A 23,472-nucleotide genomic window follows, 5' to 3' on the forward strand; every position below is an offset into this window, starting at 1 on the left:
AAACCAGAAGGAACAGACATCTATTTTCCTTGGCAGAAGAGAAGTCGAGCGAATTGGATGATATCAAAACGGCCTCAGATAAAGAGATCCTGCACAACCTCTCAATCTGTACAAGGCTGATGGAGACAGAAATTGCTTTGGATGCCGTATTTTTCAAGGTTGGAGAATTTTGAGAATTAAAAGACTTTGACCTCATATTTTTACAAATACATTTATCTTGTGTAAATGCTAAATAAGGATTTTAAAGTGCAAGGTGTGAGTAAAATGTAATTATGTCTGCTGTTGGAAAGAAATTCATTACTTAGACATCTTGACAGTAAAAGCATTTCCTGTTTCAGGCTGACAACGATAAACTAGCATCAGCATGCCATGAGTTCTTTAACTTGGCCATTGGGCTGCCTATCTTACAGACCGCAGTTCAATAGCATATACACAAAATGCTGACAATGCAGCTGCCAACAGTGAAGCAATAGCTTAGTGTCTTCAGCCTGAAACAGGAAGAGTTGTTATTGCAGAATATACAGATAAGAAATGTAGCGGTAAACAACTAAAGGTCCGAATAAGGCCGCTCGTTATTGTAGTAAAAGGATAGGCGATGTCCCTTCTGCAATAATCCTTCTTACCTGCTAGATGCTTCTATGAGAACTGCAGAGCTGATACCCTTTGCGCGCAAGTTACGCGCAAGTTACACCATCCCAAACTGGCTTTTGAGACGGCTGAAAAGAAGAAAAGATAGAAGAAGATGGCGACATTGTGCGACAGAACAGGGCGAGTATAGAGGGGTTTAGTTCCACTTTAAGAATACTGTATACAGGGAGGCACGTCGGCAAACATTTTGTTTTTGAGTTTACTTCCATTCAAAGACGGGAGAGTTGAAAACCAAAAACAAGAATCACTTGATGGTCCATATGACAAATGTGTAATATTGTCAGTAACTGTACAGTATTTGTTTTTTGTTATCATATACAAAGGTCAAGGGGCAGCCTTTCTTGTCCTTTTCAGTGTTCTCTGCAGCCCCTTTTAGCTGGGCGCACCACCCGGAACTTTTTAGTAACCACCTGGCAGTTTTGGGTAGCTACTGATGACTTGGGGCATAAAACTGCCACCCACATACAATTTCATCTCACCGGAAAAAATTCTGAGTTCAACACTGCCTTTTAACAGTAGGGAAACATTGGAAAGAGAAAAAAAAAAAAAACAACAAACTTTCAGGTGACCAGTGAACCCCTTCCACAAATATATCCACAGCTCACAATATTTTTAGCATGGCGGGGGCACTGGGAAGAATGCTTCTTACATTGCAAAGAATATCACCCAAAAACATCAATGTTGTCACAAACTAACAAACTGCTCAAGGAACCCCTAGCAAACCCTCAAGGAAACCTGGTTGAGAAATCCAGGTCAAGGGGTCCCTGGGTCAGGACAGATGCAGTTCTGTGAAGTCCTTTCAGGTTTCTAGGGTAATTGCCCAATATAAGGATGTTCACCAATACTCCAACAGAACAGGCAGGAGTTATGGCAGATGATGGCAAAATTGTACTTTTTGAGCAATATGGAGCAAGTCATGCGTTGGAGAATTATAAGAGAAATACTAGTATTTGTACAGGTAAATCCGCTCCAGATAAAATAAAATTGTTTTGCTGGAGCTGCCTTTTACTAACGGCTTTTCTTCAAACGTTTACGATGTTCACAACGATATACAAAACATTTATATATTTTTTCTTTTTTTTGAAGTGAAAAGCACTTTCCCAAACAAAGTAACCGCAAAGTCGTGGAAGGATAAACTGAAGGGGCTACAGATCCACTTCGAGTGATAATATTACAATATACAGAAACGTTTCCAGACAGTATTACGGCCGTTGAGTATGGCTGCCAGGAACATGTGTCCTTCAGCTCCTCGAATGAATGAAAAGAGCAGACTGTAGAATTTATACAGCGCATTAAGGCTGCCTTCATCCAGCCAAGGCTTGCATTTATGAGACATCTAGACGATGACAAGCTAAGCGGTGCCAATAGTTTGTGAAGATGGTTCGTTTTTACGACTCTCTTTTAACAACAAATAATCCCTATTCTTGGAGCCCATAAAAAAAGTTACAGATTATATGAGGATGAAAAGTGCATTAGGCTGTCTCATTGAATTTAGAGCTTTCACATCATATCAAGTGCGATATGTCAGATCAAAAAGCGAAGACACGGACTGCTCCATCAGCAGACAGGCAGAATGTGAAATCTGAATACAGGACATAATAATAAGGAAGGTAATGACTTATATGGCTGAAAAAAAAAAAACGTTGGGTTACAAAAACACAACAACAAAACAGGGCCAAGGGAGACTTCTGTTCTTTCAGTTGTGGACATGAAGCTAAAAAAAGATCACTCTATTGGGGACACAGCAATGAATGCATGAATGCTTCCCAAATGTATTTAAAAATGTAAAAAAAAAAAAAACAAAAACCTGTGGTTAGAATTTCACTTCAAACCCCCATTCTAGGGAGAGAAAAAAAATCACAACCCTTGTGTACCTACCATGTGTTTGCCTATTTTTAAATATTAAACCCACTGGAAATTACATCCTGTGACCGCTTCAGAATACAAGAAGGGAGAATGGTAAGCTTGTAAAACCTGTCTCATATGTAATTCAGGTACATGTCGGGACGTCTTATGTACCCTGTGTTAAAGCGACCTGGGCACTCACTACATAAAAGACCTCCACATTACAGACCATAAAAGACAACTCCAGATGTGCAAAGTGTCTGGGTTTTCAGGTTCTGTAACAGAAGTTACAAATTCAGAAAGGTCCTAGGTACAAGCAACATTATTTACAGAGGACAGTCTCAAGTACCAGCAACAGGTAAAGCCGGATCATCTACAAGGCGATATAGGCAAGGGCTTATGGCAGTGTCCAAAGGTTTCAGCCGTAAACTATGTTCCTGAAGTATAAGGCTATATTAGGACTGGCAACAAAGTTATGGTATAGTTACGGTTTCCTCATGCCAGTGAACCACTGACACTACAACTAGCTTCTATGCACAGCAGCCCCATAGAGAATGAATGGGGGTGCCAGTGAGTACTTGTGGATACATCTGCAGATAAGGATTCTTAACCAGCATTGTGGTGCAAGTGACTTGCAAGGTGCTAGCTGCCAAGAAATGCACGGGATCAGGTCTAAACATAACCTGAAGGGCTTGTTGATAATTTATCAGAATAGCTGGAAACTTCCTGCCTTTACCCAGCAGATTCTGACTCATTTTATTACTCGGATTCTTTATTTTCCACCAGTTTTGCCACGGTTAACGGTGGCACTACTCCTATCAAGCAGGGAAGAAGTGTCGCCTGTGCTTTCCAGTTGCTTTCTCAGACCTTTCCTTTTCTAGGGCCTCATTTGGCCTTTAAATGACTTAACCAACAGTACATTTCCAGGTTCTTTCTCTAAATAAAATACAGTGCGCCAGGTGCTTGCATATACCCCACATGTGGATTTTCTTGACCTGACAATCAACACGGATTCACGGCGCCAGCGAAAGACTAGGAGAAAGTTGGGAAGAAAAATATAACAAATGGAATGAGGAAAAGGTTAACTGGATAGGCTGGGGGTTTGACAAGAAGGGAAAGCTAAATATTTAAAGTATATAAGCCAGATAGAAATCTTTATTATCTACATATGTTAAATCAAGACATTTTACAGCCCACCGACTCTCCCAAGAATGTCGCAATTCTCGTCTATATTCTGTCTTTCATTTTTCTTTGGGGAGAAACGTAAAGAAAATACTCCTCGTAATGGAGAAGAGGTCAGACCAACAAAGCTGAGTTGTATCGGGGAATTCAAATAAAAAAAAAAAAAAAAAAAAAAAAACTAAAGGAAGTATCTGCCAATAATGCAAGCATATCCTTGTTAATTGAGAGCTGCCAGGTAAGGTGCTCAGGCTGGCAATCTGAGCTGTACAGAGGGTGAACGGTTTCAATTATCACTGATATATATCCCACATATTATAGTAATGCTGTATTATGTGAAATGTGCTGAATGTATAAAATCTCCCAAAAACCCTTGAACTCCACACAGGTTACAACCACACACATTCACTCCAAGATCAATTGTGGTCAGAAGTCATCATCCATTACATTTCTTCTGAGTTGTAGGAGGACGGCCAATCATTCAGGAACAACATAAGTGATTACCACCATTACAAATAAATCCTGTACCCGACACCATCCTTAAACGATGACCTTTAAACCACTCCTTTCAATTACAAAACGTTGATTAACTGCACGACCAGGGAAGCAAACAAGGGCAAGCTTCTATTGCATAGTTAGAGTACTAAGTCTCAGGACCCCCAGCTCAGACAAAACTTAAAGCAGACCTTAACAACACCTTTACATATAAAGTAAAAATGTTTTTTTTTTGTAAGTGCAATGGGTGCATCCCGGGACACCTATGTCATGTCATGCATCCCAGGAGGCTCTGGCTGCTCCTTCTGCGCATGCTGAAAGGAGGCTTTTCTTTAATGGGAGGAGGAAAAAAATATCGATCACACAAACGCAGTGAGATTAGCACTATTTCCCTATCTATGTCACCCGATATCATGCCTGCGCAGTGCAAGATCGGGTGACTGCGAGGGAGAACCCGAAAGAGTGAAGATGGCTGAATAAGGATACTGGGATGACACGGGACATGATCGAAGAATCCTCCTGATGCATTGACGAATCTGTGGGTTCAAAGGTTAAGTGTGCTTTTTTTATTTTTACTTTATTTCTGCTTTAAAGATGCAGAGGAGCCATTGTTGGATGCTGAAACAAAACAAAACTACAAAATTTTCTCATGTATTTCAGTTCTTGGCATGAGAGCATCCTTACAACAAGGTTTGAAATTGGACTCCATGAAATGCTATCCCTTTAATCCTTCAATTTATTAATGAACACAAATCAGAAGTATTTTTAAACACCTCAAACTCTAGGGGTCAGTGATGCCCAGACTTACAGAACAAATTTAGTTGTGTCAGCATGTGTCGGGTTACATAACAATAACTTCAATTATTTTTACATAGTTAGGTTGAAAAAAGACAGAAGTCCATCAAGTTCAACCACTAGGGAAAAAAACATATCCCAGATAAAACCCTATAGACGTAGTTGATCCAGAGGATGGCAGGTATATTTGCATATGTAACACGGTGCACATCAGTCTTCGGGAAGAATGCCTCTTACATTGCTGGGCAGTGGGATGGTCACACTTACAGATCATTTTTAACTGATGACAATTATTGTTTTAGGGCTAGGAAGCAAAAATGGCTCAATGAACCCATAGAAACATCTGGAGCATCTTACCCAAAAAAAAGGATTTCAAATGCTACAATGTTTTAATAAAACATACCAGGTCACTTTTATATAGACTGACAAATTGGGAAAAAAAGGTGTACAGTCTTCTATTCTGGAAATGATCAGGCAACTCTCTGCTAAACTTCCAATTGTCAGTGGGGCTTTGGCTATTGGTGTCAGCTAGGATTAAGAGTCTGTAGAGTCCACTGGATGGTTTTACCATGCACTTAAAGCAGACTCAACATTTTCACTGTACACAAAAGGGTAGAAAACCCTTATATAAAATTATATTTTTTTTATTTCTATTCTTTAAGTGCAACAGCCTCTTTCAGTCTTGATCGATGTGGCTTGATCTAGCGCAGAGCCTCCCATGATACCTACGTCATGCATCCCGGGAAGCTCTGGCTCTGAGGGGAAAGAGATGCCAATCTCACGCATGTGCAGCGAGATCAGCTCCCCCCCCCCCCTTTTTACAGCGGCTATGTTCCCCGATCTGACACCTGCAATGTGCGAAATTAGATGATGTAGCAAGAAGACAAGAAGAAGACGGAAGAGAAGACTAGATGGGGACGCCCGGAGCTTCCTTTGTGCCAGGACGTAGAGGAATTCTAGAATGAAGTGGGATAAGATCACGGAAAAGTCCAGCGCCATGGAGGGAGCTAAGGGATTAAAGGCAAGTGTGTTTTTTTTTTTTTCAGTCTAATTCCACTTTAGGAATCAGATTTTAGATACCCAGCATATGTGATAGTTTGGTTTACTTCTTATATTACTATTCATGTGTTTTATGTATGTTGTATGTGCTGAAAATTTTGTCCGATGTAAATGGCAAAACCATTTTGGCTCCTCACATATGTAGATTCTGCAACCTGATCTTTTTAAACCAATTAGGTCTACTAGACAGTCAGTCTATTGCATTTTGCCAATACTATCCTGGTCACTGTGATTTGCTAATACTATCTTTATATTTGTAAGTGTGAATTTTAATAAATTGTTTTTATTAGCTTTCAACCAACAACCATCAAGAATTCTTCTGGGGCAAAGGATGGTGTTAGTAGTCTACATACGTAATAAAGTGTGGTGTTGGCCCTATATGAAGGGATAGAAATTAAATATGTGACGTGCTTTGTTTTTCATATAGTAATAATATAACAGCCTTCATTTGAATGACTGCACAACTTAATCTCATTGATGCAGCTCTGGTGAGTTGATGTCAGAGCTCAATTTTTATAACCTTGGAAGCTACAACACAACATTCCTGCACCGGGGTTCGAGAAAAGGTTACTCCAAGCGTCTGGTGGGCCTGCAGTACAGGTGTAGGGATCCCATTACGCTCCAATGAACAGGAACCTGACACAGCCAACCACCTGAGAATAACTTTTTTTTTCTTTCGCTTCTCATTGTCAAAGTATCAGATTGTGCTGAGAAAGAGAAACAGTCCAATATAAATACAATTTGTCAAAGTCTTCAGGGTGATGGTATGGGGGAGCTGCAGGCACCTCCGTTTAAAGCCGACAGTTCTGGGAACAAATGACCTCACTGGATGATTAAACCACAGAGCCTAGAAGGTCATTATGTGATTCCAGATGCACAGGATGAGGTGACGTGGTAATGGTTACTGCCGATATTTTACAAGAATGGAAAGATAGCTCACTAAAGGGACCAGACTCCATGGCAAAGAATATAGTGCAGTGACTCGCATAAAAAATGTCCACAGGCAGGGCGTTTTTTGGCTCACTTACAAAACAAAGCTACTGGCGATACCAACCATTCAGAGAGGAAGTCAGTATTGTTATCTAGAACTAGTACTATAATACCTGTGCCATGTTTACATTGCAAGTATTTAGGGAGGTGCAATTTTTCATAGCAATAAAGTAGGAATATATAGCTTTTAGATCGTTTAACCTTCACTATGGTAAGATCCAATGCCAGCTATAGCTCACCAGCCCATTTGCACAAAAAGGTCAATGGGAAACAGGCCTGATCCAGAAGACCTTGACCATCCTGACTGCAATATTCCAGACAGAGCTGACCACCTGAGATACGGAGCTATTCTCATCCATAAATTTCTATGGGCTTCCTTAAGAAACCACAGATTGGTCTACCACCTAACAGTTCTGTAATCATCTGCAACAAATGTCAATTAGCAGAGACAGGGACAGAACTGATACAGCCTATGACCTTCTTAGTGATACACCAATGACCTTCTTAGTGATCTGTAAGAGGGCTTTCTTTTCACAGCTTCCCAATCTAGTGGGTGAAATTCATCCCTTTGGCCCCCAACGCAGCATATGTTAAAATGTCCACTATTGTAGCAGTACATTCTGTTAACTACTTCTTAATTCACAGAGGCATTCCTGCCAGCGAGTCCCAAAGTATGGGTGCATATTTTTCATGATGACCACTATTCTTCCCTCCTCTTCCTGTGTCATTGTTTGTATCTATCTGTCACTTGCAACCCCTAGTTATTGTACAGCGCTGTGTAATTTGTTGGTGCTATATAAATACAGTTTATTAATAATAAAGGGAAGCATTCTTCCCACTGATCACCAGTGATTCTATCTATTGACCTCCAATGTGGCCAAATGTCTCCTAAAACGTAGCTGAGCACTAACTTTCAATGTAGCAGTTTATCCTTTCCCACCGACTTGCACTGTAGCAGTACAATCTTTCTACTGACCCTCTAATCTACCTAAGCATTAAAACTGCTCCTAAGCATAAATCTGTTTTTTTTTTAAATTGCTGGAAAGTTAAAAATTGGTGGCAGGCATTTCAAGCTGTTTCTACACCTAGAAGATTACCAGTCCAGTTGGGTGCTAACTACATATATGATTTGAGGGGGTAGGAGTGATGACTGTACAAGTGCTACATTCACATACCAAAATAGGCACTATTACTCTATTTTAGTAGAGTTTTTATTTGCAATTGTGGAAGTTAGAGATTAATATTTACATGGAAAAACAGCAATTAAAAAATGCCACCTTGATGGAGTGTGAAATACCTGAGCTATGTTTTTGTTGAGTAGGTAGACTCCGTAGTCAAACTGCAGCTTTTCACCTCCTTTTGGATACAAAGGAAACCTGGAAAAGTCAAAACAGAAAAGGTAAAAACAACCTGAATCAGACATTAACAATTCAAATATATTAAACATTTCATTTGGATAAGAAGTTATAACTAGCAAACTGATCACTTTAAAATACAGGCAAATGTTCATGGACATTGGACCATTACAACTCTGAGTTGATGATATCATAACCCCAAAAAAGAGCATTAATATGGACTGGCCCCTCCACTGGTTTGCCCTGAGTCCCTAACAATCTTTACTTTCACAAGAAAGATGTCCACCAGATATTGCAGTGTCTCTCTGTTCATATTTTCACCCATTAACAATTATTGTGATGGTGTGTATTGATGCTGAATGAGAAGACCTAAAAAACAGCTTTCCAATTCTCTGAGGTGTCAGGGCTATGTACAGGACACTCAAGTTCCATTGCACCAAACCATGGCCATGTGTTTCACAGCTAGCAACTTCAGAAAAAAAAAAAAAAGTTGGAAAGCACAAAGATTTTCCACTATATAAAAGTAGATATTTTGTAGATATAAAAAGTACTTGGGAGATCTTTAAAGTAACCCAGCTGTCACTTTACAGTCAACTGGACATCAGATAATGAAAGCAAGCAGTTGGAGACACCTGCACACCCAATTATGCATCTTGTAAAGAATCCTGGAAGAATATTTTGTGGACCTGTTCCGTTCCATCACCCCGTTATATGATAGAAGAATGTGTGGCCTTATGGATCAATATGGATGCATGGGAGACAGCAGAGGGCACATACTCTATATAACAGCATTGTTCTCCCCAGGTTCTTTTAGCTGGGCGCACCACCCGGCACTTTTTAGTAACCACCTGGCTGTTTTTGGGTGGTTACTGAAAAGTTGGGTTACAATGCAGGGTCTGCCACTCGCCTAAAGCTTTTTCCCACCAAGCTTAAAAACATAATTAAGGGGAACACTGAACAGATAGGTACTGGTGCTCACACACCCCCGGAGCTCTGCAAACTATGTAGGAGAACCTGAAGGGGCATTCAATGTAAGACAGCTTAGCACTGACCATTCACCTTCTGTTTATCACCCAGAGCCAATAGACGGAACTGAAATCTCCTTTCATTTATTGTCCCATATCAGTTTTTTTAGACTTCTCTCACCTGCACAATATCACAGCACTGCTAAAATTAAAAAAAAAAAAAAGAAAATTGCTGCAGGCCTTGTAAGCTAGTTAGACTTTTACTGTCAAGTTAAACTGCAAAGGATCTACGCTTCATAAACTGCCGTTCATACTTCGGCGGGGTTATAGGGAAAGGAGTAGCTCTATAGTGATGCCAAGTGATTTATAAAAAGGAACCTATACTGTGGCCCCTCTCTTATACACTAACAAAGAAAAAACTGAGCATTCAACCACCTGCCATTCATAGTGGGCTTGGAAACCAAATAAATGCTTGCAAGAAGACTTTTTAACAACTCTCAGCTGGATTTAATTGTGCATGAAACATGTTGTCGAAATCCTACAATTCTGCTAATCAGTAGTTTACCCGAACGCCGGCAAATTATATCTTTTTTTAAAATTCATTCAAGGCAAGACACAGCCATATAGAAAACATAAATGCTAACAGACTGGAATATCAAAAAGATGATAAATGCATCTTATTGTTAGCAGAGCTAAGTTAATGGGCACAGCCAGACTGCCTAAAGCATTTTTATAATATCTCTGGCTTTTATTTTTACCCTCTGATACAATGTTATGGGTTACATTGGCTTAGAATTAGCTTTTAACACTTTTTACATAGATGGCTGACAAGCCCCCAATTATTATTACACAGTATTTATATAGCGCCTTCATCGCAGCGCTGTACAAAGTCCATAGTCACGTCACTAGCTGTCCCTCAAAGGAGCTCACAATCTAATGTCCTACCAAAGTCTTTAATACAGTCTAAGGTCAATTTGGGGGAAGCCAATTAACCTAACTGCATGTTTTTGGAATGTGGGAGGAAAGCGAAGTACCTGGAGGAAACCCACGCAAACACGGGGAGAACCTACAAACTCTATGCAGATTGAGCCCTGGCCGGGATTCGAACTTCGGACCTAGTGCTGCAAAGGCCGGAGCACTTACCTCCAATGTAATATTTCCTGTGATATTTGGGATATATTTAGAAATGATATAAGTAATTGATGGGCTTTACAGCCAGCCAAAGCCATCTCTACAACATGCAAACAAAGCACAGTGCTAGTACAGCCATGTTTGTTTATATCCAGAATAAAAGGGGCTTAGAGAAACTCTGCTGCTGCAAAGCCTGCTACGTCCTTAGGGTCCCTGGAGCTCACACGGCTTCGCTGGGACCTTAGGAGGGGCATTTACCAATCTCATCCACGCTGAATTAGCCAGTTAGTGCTCAGCACTTTTACGTCAGAATCCCGGTGTCCCAGATTTCTGCTCTGGCTGGAGGGAAACAAACATTAGTTGCCTCCATAAAGTATACCGTCACTGCCTCTATACTACAGTACAGAGATGCTCACAATGATATTAAAGTTCAAAAAATGTATTAATTATTTTTGATGGAAAATCAAAATTGATGAAAATTGTAATATAATAACAATACCAAGAAATGCCTAATATGAGATAATTCCCGTGCATGGCAAAGGATGATGACTTATAGAAACATAATACAAGTGGTTTAAAAATTGTACACAGAGGTGGAATAACGATGCATTTACATTTGTACAAGGGGTAGGGTAGATACAGGTAGTGCGCAACCTAAAAGACACTTGAGAATTAAATATAGATGATGGACTGGAAGTTTATATGCACACAGAATTAATTGATTGTACAGACTTTGTTTTGATGTCCCTGGAAACTATTTTGATCCATTTCCGGTGACAGGAGAAGGAACCAGCGCTGTACACACAGGGCTGCTCTGTTCTATGGAGAGGGATGGGGAGACGAGCAAACGCCACTGAGCTCTCTCTCCTCCATAGGAAAGGACAGCGGTCATCCCCACTCGGTCACTCCATACAGACTGATGAATGACATACAGAACATTATACCATGCAATATTTTCAATAACCTAGCACAGAGTTTCTCAATGAGGGTTCCTCCAGAGAGTGCTAGTGGTTTATTGAGCAACCTAGATTGTAAGCTCTCAGGGCTCAGGGTCCTCTCCTCCTCTAGTGTCACTGTCTGTATCTGTCAGTCATTTGCAACCCCTATTTAATGTACAGCGCTGTTTAATATGTTGGCGCTATAAGTCCTAATAATAATAACGAACAGTTTTGTACCTCTCAGGTCAGTTTAAGTGACATCTATGATCTTTTTGGCTATCTGTAAGGGTGACATATTTCCAATAACCAGCAATGTAGAGAATGTACAGCTCTGCATAATATGTTGGTGCTATATAAATCCTGTTTAATAATAATAATAATAATAATAATATTAATTGTACTGACCACCATAATAATATACTGTGAGCTTTGGCTTGCTGCCCCGAAGAGCTTACAATCTAGGAATAAACTTAAGACGTGTGGCCTGATCCTTCAATAGATATATGAAAATATATTCCAATCTCTGTCTACCCCTTCTGCCACAGACCTAAGTCTTAAAAAATGTAAAGAAATTCAGAATTTCAATTACATTTTGTAATTGCCCGTTAATGCCAATTCCAACATTTTGGAGAAATGTCAAACGTAAGTCACATTGGCTCGCGCAGATATTTGTAAAGAGTTGGAGCAAGAGCCAAGCATAATACGATAGCTTTAATAAAAACATGGAGCTTTGAAGACAGTCTATACACATAAAGCCATTTTCAAAATAATTAATCATTATTGGGAAAGATTTTTCTCTTTTGATGAAATGCACATGCTTGATTTAAGCTCAGCTAACAAAGGGAAAGAACTAAATCTGCACATATTGCAAACCATCAAACACTGAAGAATTTTCAGATATTTTACTGGAGGTTCTCCAATAAATAAAATGTTCTGTAGATGAAGGGAAGCTTCTACACAAATGTTAAGTCTTACCATCAAGAATGTATTTTAGCTTAAACACATTTCTGGTCGACCCCTCCAAGCCTCATTACAGCTCTAGCTAATCCACATTAGTCTCTGACTTCTCTATGCAATGCAAAGATATCATGGCTGATCAGAGAGGGACTTGCAGGGTGCTGCACATATCCACATTAGTCCCTTGCATCCACATTCATGCAATGCAGGAAAATCAAGGCGGAGTCAAAGAGAGTGTGCTGCACATATCCACATTAGTCTCTGGCTTCTCTATACAATGCAGGAATATCATGGCTGGTCAAAGAGGGACCTGCAGGGTGCTGCAGATATCCACGTTCGCATTTGGCCTCTCCATGAAATGCAGGGATATCATGGCTGATCAGAGAGGGACCTGCAGGGTCCTGCACATATCCATGTTAGTTTCTGGCTTCTCTATTTCTTGTCAGATCACCCCCACCCTACCCCAATTTCCAAGTACTTCCTGTCCCAGTGACGGGGTGTCACAGGGAAAGGATAGGAAATCTTTCCAATAGGATGTAGAATTCAACTACTTCATCTGGAGTTCTTCCCTTTCCTCATTGTCTCCCTAATGCCATTGGAACAATCAGAGGAAGCCATTGTCAAGTTTTTACTTACCATCTGCATCCCTGTAGTGATTTCAGCTCACTTCCTGTCTTGGTAACAAGAGGGAAATCAATAGGTACAATAAGGGGTGCAATAAAATCCTAACTAATGTTCTAACCCAAAATGTTCTACCTTTTTAACATGTGGGAACACTTGAAATAACTTTCAGGTCCTGAGGGAACCTCTTCTATAATTGTTATATCCACAGATCACAGCATACCGGCATAAGAGGTCAGTAAGAAGAATGTCTCTTACATTGCTGGCCAATAGGAAGAATTTCATCCCTACAGATAACCAAAAAAAGATCATTGGTGTCACTAAAGTGAATGAAGAAGTACAAAATTGCTCATTGCGCAAAGAACCCCCAGAAATCTGTAGAGAAACCCTGGTTGAGAAACATTGCTCCTGCCCTTTCCAACGATACCAGGAACAGAAAAAACAGCTTTGGCCAGAGTTGGGCTTTAGTTTTTATTGGCACTTGTAACATATTTGCTACTTGACATCTGGAATTCACATGTTAACCTACTAATTACGATTCTGATGTGTGCTGAAAAGAATTACTCAAACTTCATCTAGACTTACACATATACTAGGCAATAAATGACCAACATGCCACAAATTGCCACATTAACACTATTTCTGCAAAGTTCTCACAATCCAGCCGGGTTTAACAACTGCACAAGGTGATTCAAGAACATTAAGCACAAAGGCTGGAGGCCTATAAATACAAAAAGTTTTCATATTTCCAGCTGCTTGCCTCCTTATTTGACAAAGTGTTGGTCTATGAAAACATCGCTGAAGTCTCAACATATTAAAGCGATTATCAAATCATTGAAAAATGAAGCAATTTTCAAAGCTTGGCAGACCGCGCTTCTCTTTCTGCAATTTGAAAGGGTTCAGAACTTGCTAGGAGAGAATAACAAATGGGGGAATGTTTACAAGCAGATGGACATAAGTGGTTGGGAAGTTACCAGGCAAGGAAAAGTTAGGAAGCCGGTTGATAAAAAGATCATGGTCATGGATTTGTATGAGGACGGTTGAAAGGAAACCTGTACTGTTCTATGCAATTCAGATTTTATGAAATCTGTGAGGAGAGGAAATAATGTTGAAGTTGTAGGCCCTCACTGCTATTTTCCAAAAATGCAAGCCGTCTGGCCTTCTTTGGCTTAAATACTTCGACTTAATGATCAGGAACAAACATTCAAAGATACGTCAGAACCTTTCTTCCGCGAGTTTGGTGCAGGTCCATGGACGAGGTTCTGGATGCAGAAGAACAGAATATCACACAAGTAACTATTAAAAGTAAGTGAGTCAGAAAGGGAAATATTTTTCCCCCACGGTTCATGCCTGTTTACATAGGGCAACTGAAGCGAGAAACAAATCAGGTTTTTTTCGGGTATAATTAAAAAGAGTATGTCAAGGCATTAATCACATTTACCCCATCCAAATTCGCCTCCTGTACACAATACCATAGTATTTCTTTTTTCTTAACAAAGCTTTTTTTGTTCCCTCAGCAGAGGCAAGTTTCATATTAACCACCAAAAAAAAAATACAATTATAACACAAGCAACATAAAGACCACGGAAAGCAGACTACTTCCCACAAATAGCATAAGGTAAGTTTCAGTATTTACTTACTCTCTCTCCTTCTCTGTGAGCTTATCATTGATGTTGTCTTTGATTGCAGATCTTGAACCTTTGTGTAGTATAGGATATCTCAGCGGTACTTGTAGGAAGAAGGAGATCATGGAAACTAGGTGAGCTGTGTAGCCTAAAGCAACAGCCACACTGCCGTCATCCTTTGCTGCAAGACAATAAAGCATGCATTAAATATGTCCAATGGCAAAGTGTATTAAAATCCAATAACAAAAATCAACTCTTTTACATGTATTGGCTGCATGGGTTTCCTTCTGCAGTCCTGGTGACTAACATAATTTCTTCCTTTCTATCTGAAAGCTTGTTGCTCCACTCAGTTTTACAAAAACCCTGCCATCATTTTATAGGCAGATATATGTGCAAGTTTTTTTCTTTGTGTTTCTTTCAATACGGTATTTGTCTCTTACACTTACAATAAAGATATTGCACTATATATGGCTATGTTCATAAGCAGCTTTTCATATATTTCTATTTAACCTTTTCCCAAAACTATGCTATCTGCTTAGCTCCGGAGCCTCGTGTTGCCAGCTGGCATTAGTCCGGATCAGCCAGGGGGCGTTAGGCCGGAACAAACTACCGGCTAGGACGTATCTGGGCTAAAGGCTGGAGTTTGCTGACCTCTAGCCTAGGCAATCGAGAATGAATGGAGCGCAAAGCCTCCCAGGATGCTCTTCTGCGCATGAGCAGCGAGATTGGCAAGCTTTTTGTTCCCCAACTTCTTCCTACGTCACCCGTCCCAGGCGCAAGATCGGGTGACGTAGGAAGAAGAAACAGGAAGAAAAGGAGAAAATGGAAGTGCCCGGAGCACCGGGACGACACAGAATCAAGGGGGAAGATACCCCTGGATGGCTCGGACTGCCCTGTAGTATTGAAGGAAAGTGTTTTTTTTTTTTTACAGAAATATGAGTTTATTAGGAAGTTGTTTAAATGACCCTAATGTATTTTTGCTACATTTTTAGTGAATATTCTCAGCAAAAACAGAGAAGAAACAGTTCAGAATTTGTGATACAAGCATATCTTGTATATTTTGGTATTAAACTGGAGGACCAAGATAAGTATTGGGCTCCCCCATATGGTATGCAAAACCTTTGTAGAGTGTCTACATCCGTGGAAAAATGGAAAACTGCAAATCATGATAATGGTTATTTTTGTGCTGTGAATGTAAAAGGTTTCAACCGTTACAAGAAAAACAAGTGGTAGTGGCCTGATTTGGAATCAGCAAGACGACCTGTGGCGCATAGTGCTGATGTTCCCATACCAGCGTTCAGTATCCGACATGGAGGATATACAGGGTTTGGAGTGTAATCCGGAGGTTAGCAATGGAAGTGAATATCAAGGAAGTGTTTCATCAAACCAGCAGTTCACCCAAAAAGAGTTCAATGATTTAATATGTGACCTACGTCTGTCAAAACAAGCATCTGAACTTTTAGTATACAGAATAAAAAAAAAAAAAAAGAACTGTCTGAGCCTATAAATTAAAATAATGGTTTATAGGACAAGAGAGGTGACACTCCTACCATATTTCAGTGGAGCTGAAAACAAGATGGAGATTTGGTGTACTGTTATAACTACCCTGCACTACTAGTCCATATGGGAGTACCAGAATACCGACTTGCAGGTTTTTAGAGACAGTTCTACTCGAAGTTTGAAATCTGTTTTACTGCATAATGGCAACTGCTATGCATCAATTCCAATTGGTCACTCAACAAAACTTAAAGAAGAATATGAAAATATCCAAATGGTCCCACAAAACCTTTGCTATTATGAACACCAATGGTCCGTATGTGTTGATTTAAAAAAGGTGACCTTCCTACTTGGACAGCAAAGTGGATACACAAAGTACCCATGTTTCATCTGCTTGTGGGATAGTAGAGCAAAGCAGGATCACTGGGAAAAGTGACATGGCCTCCAAGGGAAAACATGAAAAAAGATGCATGCAGCGAACATCATTAACAAGCCAATGGTTGACAAAGAAAAAATCATTCTCCCTCCACTACACAAAGTTGGGATTAATGAAGCAATTTGTTAGAGCTCTGAACAAGGACGGTGGTCCCTGGATTGAGTACTGAAAAATTAAAAGCAGGAATCTTTGCTGGACCCCAGATTCGGAAAATGATTCAAATTTCACAAGTTACATGACTGATACTGAAGCTTCTGCCTGGCACAGCTATGTCATGGTTGTTAGGAACTTCTTGAGTAACGACAAAGCACAAAATTATGAAGAACTGGTACAAAACTTGCTCTTAAACTTTAAAAATGTGGGTGCTACTATGAGCAAGGTACACTATCTCCATAGCCATTTGCGATTTCAGTAAGGAACAAGGGGAGAGGTTCCATCAAGATATAAAGGTGATGGAAGAAAGGTATCAGGGCAGATGGGATGATGGCATGGGATCAGGGCAGATGGGATGATGGCATGGGATCAGGGCAGATGGCAGACTACTGCTGGAGCCTTCAATGTGATTGTCCTGATCAACAGCATAAAGGGAATCAAAAAATGGGGTTTGTCAATGATTTCTTTGTGATTAGTTCTGTAAATTTACTGAAAATAGAATATATATATATATATATATATATATATATATATATATATATATATATAGAATTAAGTATTTCAAAATTTTAATTTTGTATATGTAGGCATATCTTGTTTAATTTTGCTTAGTTTTCATGTTTCTTTAGTTTTCTATAAGGTTATTACTGAGGTCATTTTTTCAAAAACTAGAGCAAATCCAGAAAAGCCAATACCATATTTGGATCCAAGGTTTCTAGATAGGATCCAAGGTTTCTCAATGAACCTCCAATGATGTTGGGGTTTACAGGGTTCAGAGTAGTCTAAAAAAATCCTAGTTTGGCAAGTAGTTGGGAAAATCCTAGGAAGTTTGTCAATAAGCACATGGTTCATACGATGTAAGGAGGGTTAATTTTGCCAGGGTATTATCATTACCTGCAATTAATCTTTTGAATTCAGCTTTATTGGCGAAACGCGTCAGACAGATTACGGTCTTATAACGCTCTACGAAGAGGTCATAATAATTATCTTGAAATATTCAACTCTTACTTTTCACTGTGGAACAGTTGATTTTCTGTTTAGCTAGGGATCAACTTACATCAGTGGACCACTAAAATTACGGATTCCGGACCGCACGTGCGCAGAAAGCCGTATGTCACTCAAAGGGGAAGTCACTACACCCAGAGTGATGTCATGATGCCAGAATCCACCCACTCTCCCATGGTAGGTATGATACACAACCCGACCACCGCCCTGAGCCTGCGATCCATACGGGGGACATGGCCTGCGGCTCTGGTCAGTGGCACACCAGCCAGAGCCGTGGACCGCCAAAATTTTCTCGAACCGGTTGGCGACCATTGCCTTACATGGTGTCCATCTAATACAAATCTGTGAGTAAATGAGTGAAACACTTGAAACCTCTCTCGGCAAACCCAAGGAATGGATACTTAGAAACAATTAGGATTGGCACACTGGACTTTCTCCAGTCTTTATTTACGTTGGAATAAAGAAGAAAGTACATTGTTGGAAGAAGTCCTCTGTGTGGGTTCTTATGGTTTCTAGATTTGTTCTGGGAATGCAAGCATCAATGGCATTTGCTCGTGAAAGTGTTAAATACATAAAACCTGTAGGATTACAGACTGCAGAAACCCAACTTTGTGGGGGGGGTCGGAGAAAAAGCAAAAACGAAAACATACTCTGGGCTTCATTTCACAAGTTACACACCACTCTGCAGGACATTGAGCCACTTCGTAAAGAAATAGTCAAGTGATCTCAAGCTGTCATTAATAATGTAGCTAAGCAAGCTGTTCTGGAACACGCCGTACAATAACATGTAACGCAGTGATAAATCTCACCAAGGCTCCACTCAAATATGATGGAAGGAAAATACATTCTATTAGTCAAATAAGCAAAATCTAGCCTGCAACCAGGAGCTGTCTATAATACACAGAATGATGAATGGTTATTTAAAACCAGGTATTTCACAATGGTGTTCTTTAGGCCACATAGGGCTCTCTCCATCCATCTTTGTAAACCTCATACTATTTAAAAAGTGCAACTATAAGCTCCATTTATACACTCCCGGGGCAAAAACACTTGATTAAAACAAGCCTGTAATTTTCCTTTTTGCAGTTAAAAAGTTTGCTGCTTCTATAGAATGGGGTAGGTGGTATAAAAATTAAACTTTAGGCCACCTGTATTTTTCCTTGCCTGATCCTGCCCAGATCCCCTAAAATTGGAAATAACTTTTTCAATTGAACCTTTTCCATTTTTATTACATTTCCTTTTTTTGATACTTTATGCAATTCAAGCAGGCCATGATTGGTGGGAGAAGTTCTGCAAACATCAAATGGCAAGATGAAGGGATGTCAGTCTGGGAAGGAGGACCCTTCTTAGTAGACTGTGCTTCAATGGAGGACTATCTGCAGTAACAGCCTAGGAAGTGCCCACAAGTGATGCTGTAACTCAAATAAAACTACTGAAATCAGTAGTTTGACTGCTTATTAGAAGGAGCTCCTTGGGTGCAATGAAATCAAGAGTAAGCATTTTATTACAGAAAAGGAACATGCAAAATGGGAGTTCAGCTTTTAAAGATAACTACAGCTTTCAGACATCCTGTTTCTGGTGCAGACACAAGTTGGAGTTTATGTGTGTGGCTCAGTACTGCCCAGGGGGCATCCAGCAGCAACAACCCGGATAACTATCTTGCAAGCACCTGATCATTACTTTGCAGCTAAAAGCTTAGGAAGATTAATGACTGCTTTCTGCTGAAAATGCCACATTTTTCAATGCCTATATCCTTTTTGGCCAAAGTGCTATACAGGTATTCCTCACTTAATGACTGCTCACACATATGACCATCTCTCTTATAAGTACACTATACAAGATATAGTGTACAGCAGCCTGACATTTTTTCTTAACTGCATCCTCCGTCCCAAGTAGCAATTCTCCACAAACTGGGTCTGTAGGATATCAGTGAAGAGGTCACTGATGCACAGTTCTGCAGACCGAATACTTATTATGTTCCTCTCTAAATGACCAATTTGCTTAACAACCAGGTCATTGGATTGGAAACTGGTTATCCAATGAGGGGCATCTGTAATCTTTTTCCTGGAATTACAGCTGAACTCTAGGCAGCTGATAAAAACAAAGCATGGGTACCCACCACCCCTTCATATTCCATATAAGTAGGGCCTAAGGTCTGTTTAGTTTAAAGTAATGTTTCTCAACCAGGGTTGCTCCATAGGTTATTAGGGGTACCTTGAGCAATTTGTGCTTCTCAGGTCAGTCACCATTGACACCAGTGATCTTTTTGGCCATCAGTAAGGGTGGCATTCCTCCCAATGGTCAGCAATGTAAAACGGCGTCCTTCAATTGACCACCACACTAATTTACTGTAAGCTGTGGATATAGTAGTTATAGCTGAGGTTCCCAAAGACCTGTAAGTTATTTCAAGGGGTTCCCTATGTTTAAAAGATTGAGAAAGATTTGTCTAGGGGTGTAAGACAGAGTGCAATCTACTATATTTTGCACTCCTACAGGCTTCTCTCATGGCAAGCTGAGGAGCCTCAATAACTGCTTTTCTTCTCTGGTTCTGTAGCGTCTAATTTAATAAAGCTCTCCAAGACTGGAGAGGCTACACTTTCTTCAGTGAAGCTGGGTGATCCAGCAAACCTGGAATGGAATTCAATCCTGGACCAGATCCACTTAGATCACCCAGCAGGCCCAATGTATTTTATATGTGAACATCAAGGCCATGTTCACATCATGGAACTGGAGCATGCAAAAGCAATATGTGTTGGGAGTCTGAGGAGCAAGGCAAGCTTCCTCTCATTGGAGGCCCACATTTGCCTCTGACCCACCTGCTTCAAAAGGACATTTGTACAAAAAAGAATGAAGATAAAGCATGAATAGGCAATGATGGGGGGAAAAAGGAAGGTGTTACCTTGGAAATCTTCAGAATTTGGTAGTTTTACACCACATATAAAATAATCCTTTTGGTCATGCTGTGAAGACAGAAAAGAGAAGACAAAAAATGAGTTTCAGGAAATAAAATGATATTTAATCAACAAATTTACATTCTATACAGATAATATCCTAAACTAGAAAGCGCCTTGCATTATACAGGGAAGTAACTGGCCACAAATGTTACAAGACAAATCGTATAATCCACGAACATTATCATTGGCTGACCACTATGAAAAGCTAGAATCTTCAAAATAATCCATTACAGGTATAACCAATTAGAAGGCCCTGATGGTACTTGGCTTTTGGGAACTCTAAAGGAAACAAAGCGTGGCTATATTGTTTATGCAGGGTCTACAAATTTAACTAAGCAGCTATGCTAACCTTCTCCTCCTCTTAGCAGTCATTCAGCAGCTAAAATCATTCTAATCCCCCTCTGCCACAAATGGCTGGATAGCTTAATAACCTTCTAATCTCTAAAGCAAACAAAGAATAGTCTCAGCTTGTGAGGTTTGAGTGAAGATTGCACTACTGTCTGCAGCTATAGTCCCTGAGAGATGTAAAGCCTATTTATGGTTGGTAATATATGAATACTTGATAGCCCATAGCCTGACCACAGATTTACTTGTTTTTCAAGGATGTCTTTAACTGTATATATGACATTTGAGTTTTTGATTTGCTTTAATTCTTCTCTTCCCATTACAAAACTGAAACACACTGCAGAAGAATTGATTTGTTCGTATGAATAATCAAATGAAAGATTAAAGAGTAAGAAAAATGCCTGAAATGTGGAACTTTGTAAATCAGGAAAAATGGTTACATTTTAGAATTCTCTGCAGACTAGACAAAAATATTTAGGTAAATTTGAAAAATCTACAATTTCTGAAATTTGTGAACAGGTTTGCTCACAAACTTTATGTCCCAAGGGAAAAGTCAGCCCTCCCTGTCAGTTTTTTTTTTTTTTTTGCTGGAACTGCCCTGACTGGGGAGAATATCTGCTTCCATTTGTACTGATTATCATTGTCGATGAAAAAGAAAAAGGAAATCCAAATTTTAGGGTTTTCCCCAGAAGAGATCTTCCAGTGGAGACACCTTGGAAGTACTGAGAGGGGGAATTGTCCTCCTCATTCTGAAGATTTGGCCAACTAGATAATGGTCAACCATAGACTTACCTGTTGAGGTAAAGGCATTCTTGGGGGTTTTGATCACACTTGGAGATCTTACTTAGCTAGCTGATTGTTTGGTATTCGTACTTTTTTCTGATAAACGTTGCATTTTGTCGTGACTACAACCTAATTATATTGCTCCTCATAGAAGGTCCCAGCTTCCTTATCTTTCTCCTCCCCTTATTTTTTGTATTCTTATGTCAAAACTTTGGATTTTTTTAAATTGTTTAATTTATCTTGATATATCTTTGCTGTATTAGTTTGCTTCTGGTTGTACTGCAACCCACATCTCTGTTGATCTACCTCCTCTCTGTATTTCTTTATATACACTTTCATTAAAGAGGATATCTTAGGCACTTTAATGTCACTCACCGCCTCGATGGGATAAATATAGGAGAGCTCAGACAGCAACTGCCGGCAGCGAATGGTGAGCTGAGCGTTGGTCTTTAGAAAATTTTCTCTGCAAAACAGTAGCAAAGTAAACGGTGATGCTTTTCCCAAAACATCTGGACAGGGACAAGACATGCAAGGGATTACAGGGTGATAAATGAATTACCTCTTTGCTGTACACTCTTTTCTTAACTCGTTCAAAGACTCGCTCTTTTTCTGCAACTTCTCACGCTGTACATTAAATTTATTACCTAGAAATACAAAAAAACAAAATATAATATAAAAACTTATGGATCTTTGTGGATGGACCAAGGCATCTGGCTTTAGGCGTTATAGTTAGTGTTTCAGAGCAGGTTGTAATGCAGGCAATCTTAGAGCAGTCCTATTTACTTCTAAACACTGCATGAACTCCATCTAAAGTAAAATTGCCACCAAAATAATAAAAGGGGAGGAAATTTTTAGACTTCAATATACTTTAATCTCCAGGTCATATCAATGACAAAGTATAACCCAGATGACGTTGGTGTTTACTGTCCAAACATCAAATGCTCCTATAAGTGAACACCTTGCCATTCAAATTTTTGGGCCCATGAAAGTCACCATTTTACTAATATGTCCCTCTGTCAATCCAACTTAATCTTACCCTAATGTTACGCTAACAATTTATGCACATTATGTGTGAATGTCCGGTATCCTGGCAGCAAAAACCAAGATGTGCATGCACACCTCAGTAATTCTGACACATGAAACATCCAGTTAGGTATATTGGCATTTCCCCAAAACTTAGCAAAGGACTCTATTAAAGTCCTATGACTATGGTAGGGACATTAGATTGTGAGCCCTATTGTGGGACAGCTAGCGACATGGCAATGGACTATAAAGCGCCGCATAATATGGCGCTATATAAACACTGTGTAATAATAATAATAATAATAATATTATTAATAATAACTAAGCAATCAGGCAGGTAAGAATGCTCATTGCCCATGATAGCATTTTTTCTTTCAATCTGGTTGCAAATTTGTCAAGTGGATCTAAGTTCCACTCGATGGGATAAATATAGGAGTGCTCAGACAGCAACTGCCGACAGCGAATGGCGAGCTGAACGTTGGTCTTTCTCTGCAAAACAGTAACAAAGTAAACGGTAATGCTTTTCCAAAAACATCTGGACAGGGAGAAGGCATGCAAGGGAGTACATAGGGTGATGAATTTATTACCTCTTTGCTGTACACTCTTTTCTTAACTCGCTCCAAGATTACTACACACCTATAATATTTACCTAACAGAAGACCTACTCAACATA

The 23,472-nt window shown here is 39.7% G+C and overlaps 1 protein-coding gene across 1 annotated transcript in view; it reads right to left on the reverse strand.

Annotated features, from left to right (window-relative positions):
- The window catches only part of UVRAG (UV radiation resistance associated), a 64,423-nt gene that overhangs the window by 3,128 nt on the left and 37,823 nt on the right, over positions 1–23,472 (reverse strand). The window contains exons 9-13 of the mRNA XM_072398628.1: positions 22,336–22,420; positions 22,152–22,239; positions 20,594–20,654; positions 14,619–14,784; positions 8,309–8,387 (exon numbers count right to left, since the gene is read on the reverse strand). Of these exons, the coding sequence (XP_072254729.1) occupies positions 8,309–8,387; positions 14,619–14,784; positions 20,594–20,654; positions 22,152–22,239; positions 22,336–22,420 (479 nt within the window). The remainder of the gene's footprint in view (positions 1–8,308; positions 8,388–14,618; positions 14,785–20,593; positions 20,655–22,151; positions 22,240–22,335; positions 22,421–23,472) is intronic.

Source organism: Pyxicephalus adspersus, chromosome 1 (assembly GCF_032062135.1).
Source record: "Pyxicephalus adspersus chromosome 1, UCB_Pads_2.0, whole genome shotgun sequence".
Classification (NCBI taxonomy): domain Eukaryota; kingdom Metazoa; phylum Chordata; class Amphibia; order Anura; family Pyxicephalidae; genus Pyxicephalus; species Pyxicephalus adspersus.